Here is a 5,255-nt window from a genome sequence, read left to right on the forward strand (position 1 = left end):
GACCCTCACCCCATGGAGGTTTGGCCAGCCTGGGTGAGGGGCTGATGGCTGTTTTCAGGCTGGCCACATCCCCTTTAGGGTGGGGGTCCCCACAGGGGTGCCTGACCAGTCTGGGTGAGGGGCTGAGGGCCGTTTTCAGGCTGGCCAAGCCCCCTGGTGATGGAAGCTCCCAGCTTCTCCTTTTTATTCTGGGATTTATTTACCTTACACAATTGAAACTTTGTAACCTTGAGAGGAGCTCAGAGCCGGCCAGGACAGACAGGAGGGAAGCCTCCTGCTTGCTCCAGCTCCGTGGCCACAGCCAGCTGAAAGCAGGTATCTGGGGTTTATCTATCTTCTATAATTGAAGCTTTGTTGCTTTGAGTGGAGCTCAGAGCCGGGCCGTGGCAGGAAGCTTGGCTTCCTCCATCATTGGGGCAACCAAGCCTTCTGCTTGCTCCAGCTCGGTGGCTGCTGGCCACCATCTTGGTTGGGTTAATTTGCATATAGTCACTCTGATTGGCTGGTGGGCATGGCTTAAGGCATAGTGAATGTACGGTCAATTTGCATGTTTGTATTTTTATTAGTGTAGATAAAGGCTAGCAATTAATTGGCACTTAAATGCTTAATGAATTAGAACCAACATCGGTAAGAGGAAACGGAAGAGATTATAAAACAAAACCTGACTGCTTTAAATGACTGAAGCTGCTCTGACAAATTACATTAACTACTATATTAATCATGGTGCTGAGAGAGACAGCAGACTCACCTTTAAGGAACCAGGAAGAGGAAGGCAATGACTTATTGAGTACTTACTTCATGCGGGGTATTGTGCTAAGTGCTTTACATGCGTAATTTTGGATGTGCTAGAACAGTGGTTCTCAACCTGTGGGTCGCGACCCCTTCAGAGGGGTCACCTAAGACCATCCTGCATATCAGATATTTACATTATGATTCATGACAGTAGCAACATTACAGTTATGAAGTAGCAACAAAAATAATTTTATGGTTGGCTCACAACATGAGGAACTGTATTTATAGGGCTAGAAGGTTGAGAACCACTGTGCTAGAAGTTTGGGGCTGGCAAATGTGGCTTCTATCCATAGATAATAGAGTGTTTGCTTGGGCCAATCCACCTGCTAGCCCTGAAAATAGACTTTTCCCCTACTTGGTGGCAGTCTTTCATATTATACTCCCTACACTGTGTGTGTGTGTGTGTGTGTGTTTAAGATTACAGTGTAACAAAGAACAGGCATAGCTGTTTTTTTTTCTTTTTACTTTAATTTTTAGGAAAGGAGAGGGAGAGGGATAGAAACATCAATGATGAGAGAGAATCACTGATTGGCTGCCTCCTGCATGCCCCCTACTGGGGATTGAGCCCACAGCCTGAGCATGTACCCTCACTGGGAATTGAATCGTGACCTCCTGGTTCATGGGTCGACACTCAACCACTGAGTGACACCAGCCGGGAAACAGGTATAGCTTTTTGAAAATGTAATGGACTGAAGAAGTTTCTTCACGGCCAGGAATGTTCAAAAACAGGCTGGGCTGACTTCTGGGTGGGATCTAAGTTTCTTTTTCCTGCCAAGGAGGAGAGAATGTAGTGATGGTTCAAAGACAGGATCAGCAAGCTGGTGTATTCTAGGAGGCAGGGATAGAGGGTTTCAGTACAAGAATCCGTAGTTTATCCCACTGCGAAGAATGCATCCAGGCAGCTCCTTTATTTCTCCTTCCAACCCCGCAGGTCTTTGAGGAAGACTCTTCTTCAGGGTCACTGCCTCTTCGTGTTGCTCTCTATGTACGACTCCAGCAAGAAGATAGTTTCGTCCACCTGGATCTCGCTGGCGTCCAGCCTGAGTGAAAAGTGAGAGCATTTGCCCAGACTGAACACTTACTAGCAGATTTACAGTGAGAGGCTGGGCGCGGTGTGGCCATGCAGAATTGCTTGGTTACCCTTGAGATTAATGGGTAGAAAGCAGGAAACCAATAGATCATTCTCCCATTTACTGAGCATCTCTTAAATGCCAGGCACTGTGGAACTTGCTGAGGATTCAAAAGATACACCCTCTCCTGGGAGAAGTTAAAGTCTAACTTGCAACCAGGAGAAAGAATAGCACATGTAAAGGCATAGAAGGTTCCAGCGTGTTTTAAAATAGAAGCTGAAAGCGGCTGCGGCTAAACTGAGTAGTGATTAGGCATGGAAGGGAACTTCCTCAACATGATTGAAGCCATCTCTGAAAACCCCACGGCTAACATCATCCTTAATGGTGCCAGACTGAAAGCTTTCTCCTTAAGATCGGAACAAGACAAGGATGTCTGCCTTTCACTTCCATTCAACCTTTTACTGGAGGTTCTAGCCAGGCAATTAGGTAAGAAAAAGAAATACAAGGCATTCAGATTGGCATGATCCCAAACAGAAAAATCTCAAAGGATCTACAAAAAAACTAAAGAGTCAACAAATAAAACTTTAAAAGTGGCAGGATATAAAATCAAACACAAAAGTTAGTTTTAGCACTGGCTGGTGTAGCTCAGTTGGTTGGAGCATCATCTCATATACCAGAGGGGGGCGGGTTTGAGTCCTGGTCAGGGTGCATGTGGGAGGCAACCAGTTGATATGTCTCTCTCACCTTGGGGACCAAGACGGAAGGCCAGATTTGAAACACATGAACTGAAGTAAAATCAACAACCTTGGTGAACAAGGTGTGTGGTGAGGGAGGAGAAGCTGAGGATGTCTTCAGAGTTCAGTTTGGGGAAATAGGTGGATTAGATTCTGTTAGGTGAGCTGGAAAAGATAGTGAGTTCAGGGTTGTTTGTGTCAACGTGGAGAGGTGGGTGAGCCTGGAAGGTATTTGAAACGGAGGCCTGACGTGTAGGATGCTTACTTGTTGACGTTCCGTTTGAGAGTCTCTATCTGCTGGCGTTCAGGGGCTGTGATCATCTCCTCTATTTCCTGTAGCTGGGCCTCCTCTGCACCTGTAGCCTGCATGGAGGCGATGATGGCTTCCACCCTCTGAGACTTTTCTAGGAGCCGCCTGTCAAACAAACACAACTCCAAACTGGCCCCCTAGCTGTGGAGATTTTACCCATTAGCCCTAGGGTATAACACGCCCTTTACCAGGTTCCTGGTCAAAATGGATCATGTCACCTTTTAAGGATGTTTTCTACAAACTTAGAAATGTGACTTCCCTCCCGGAACTCTTATTGCCTCTCATTTGCACTTTACGTTTGGTGCCAGTTTGTACATTTCTCATGAATATAATCTACAAAATTATTTCACTGGGAGTATATTAGAAGAGTGTCGACTAATGCATGATTTATGCCAACCTAACCCAACAATTCAATGCAACCAGACTGGTTACTGTCTCTATTGGTTTCCATTTCTGTAGGAAATTTCCCCTCAAGCCTTCGACCTTGAAAAAATGCAATTACTAAACTAAATTGCTACTCACTTGTTCTCCTTGGTTTCAAACTGCCTCCTTTCTATCAAGTTGGCTACGCTCTGAGGAGAGAGAAGACAAAACACGCACATAGTTCTATTTCAGTAGCTCAGGTAAAAAGGCTAAAGGGGGCGTGAGGTAAGACTGGTCTCTGTGGAGGGAGTGGAAGAAGGCCCAGGAGTTACCTTGTAGCACCTGTGCAGCAGCATGCGGGCAGCTGACAGGATGTTCACGGTGTACAAATAGAAGGTCCTAGAAGGGGCGTGGTCTGGCGTTTTGGGAATTTCCTACTTGTCCACAGAAGGAAAAATGAGAGGAATTATACTGTTCAGAACTGCAAAGTAAACATGTGTCCGTCTGAAGCCACTCTGGCTTCTCTCTTTCCATGCGGCTCACGTCCCTTACACTTTCCCCTTCCCCAGTCATTCATATCTGTGGTTACGGCATGCTCAGCCTCAAGGAGAATTGAGCTGCCCTGTTTTTTCCATTTGAACATCCTGAGTGGAGCAGAGAAGGCAACTAACATTCGTTGGGCAACTCTTGTGTGCCAGGTAGACTGTATTTGATCTTTACTATCATCCGCATTATTTTCTTACCATCCACCACCATTTTATAGATGGGAAAAATTATGGTGGGTAATTTGCTTAACGTATCTAGGTAAGAGGAAGAACTGTGATTCAGATTCCAAAATCCATTCTATTTCCTTACAGGGTCTACTGCATGGCTTTGCACATAGTGGAACTCACTAGGTGTTGATAAATGTATTCTATAATAAAAGTAAAGGACAAATCACAGGGACCAGGCACTAAAGAAAAAGGGCGGAGTGACTTCTTGGCTGTGCCTTAGTTTTACTAGGCCAGTTAAAGCTCCGCAAATATCTTTCCAACGCTGGCTATGTCTTCGTTAACTTTTTCTTTCTTCCTGTCTCAGAGCTGGTTAAGAGTTTGCTTGGGGCTCAGGATGCAGGCCTCAGGAGTTTCTCTCACGCTCGTCCAGCTCTGTTGGTTGATGGCTATTACCCATTGGTTACCTGGAGCAATATGAAATTTTCTGAGAGCATCTTATAAAGCATATCCTTCGCCTCCTTTGCTGGAATCATTGCAAAGTCTTCTACCTGCTTCTGCTCCAGGTGTTTCTTTTGCAAAACTAGACGAAATATTCTGGCACAGCGAGACCCAAATCTGGAAAGGAATGACGACAGTAAACCGCATGCCTTAGCTCCTAGTCACACATGGTGGTGGCTGTTTCTATGTGTGCAGCCAGGACCAGAGAGGGACAGCAATCAGCGATCTCTTTCACAGCTCCACAGTCGGACTGAGGACGGTACTGCTAACCACAAGGCAGTCATTGACTGCCGACACACCGGAGGGCCTCACTTCCCGCCCTGGTAAGTAAAAGCCTTAGGGAGGCTGGCCAATGGCACTGGGAAGTCAGCAGTAGGATATTTAGGATAAAGAGCAGTAGTAGCCCTAACCGGTTTGGCTCAGTGGATAGAGCGTTGGCCTGTAGACTCAAGGGTCCCAGGTTTGGTTCCGGTCAAGGGCATGTACCTTGGTTGCGGGCACATCCCCAGTAGGGGGTGTGCAGGAGGCAGCTGATCGATGTTTCTCTCTCATCAATGTTTCTAACTCTCTATCCCTCTCCCTTCATCTATGTAAAAAAATCAAAATATAAAAAAAAGATTAAAAAAAAAAGTTCACCAAGATCATGTTACTTTAAAAAAAAAAAAAAGAGGCCAAAACCGGTTTGGCTCAGTGGATAGAGCATCGGCCTGCGGACTGAAGGGTCCCGGGTTCGATTCCGGTCAAGGGCATGTACCTTGGTTGCGGGCTCATTTCC

The 5,255-nt window shown here is 46.0% G+C and overlaps 1 protein-coding gene across 2 annotated transcripts in view; it reads right to left on the bottom strand.

Moving 5' to 3' along the window:
• Positions 1–1,666: 1,666 nt before the first annotated feature.
• The window catches only part of POLR3C (polymerase (RNA) III (DNA directed) polypeptide C (62kD)), a 13,535-nt gene continuing 9,946 nt past the window's right edge, over positions 1,667–5,255 (bottom strand). Inside the window, exons 11-15 of one of the 2 annotated variants that reach the window (XM_006764161.2) lie at positions 4,447–4,597; positions 3,602–3,703; positions 3,429–3,478; positions 2,862–3,011; positions 1,667–1,832 (exon numbers count right to left, since the gene is read on the bottom strand). In XM_006764161.2, the coding sequence (XP_006764224.1) occupies positions 1,751–1,832; positions 2,862–3,011; positions 3,429–3,478; positions 3,602–3,703; positions 4,447–4,597 (535 nt within the window). In that variant the 3' untranslated portion in view covers positions 1,667–1,750. Of the gene's footprint in view, positions 1,833–2,861; positions 3,044–3,428; positions 3,479–3,601; positions 3,704–4,446; positions 4,598–5,255 lie in introns of those variants that run through there. The other variant, XM_015564240.1, reaches the window with a different exon arrangement.

The sequence above is a fragment of the Myotis davidii genome, unplaced genomic scaffold, assembly GCF_000327345.1.
Source record: "Myotis davidii unplaced genomic scaffold, ASM32734v1 scaffold401, whole genome shotgun sequence".
In the NCBI taxonomy this organism is placed as follows: Eukaryota; Metazoa; Chordata; class Mammalia; order Chiroptera; family Vespertilionidae; genus Myotis; species Myotis davidii.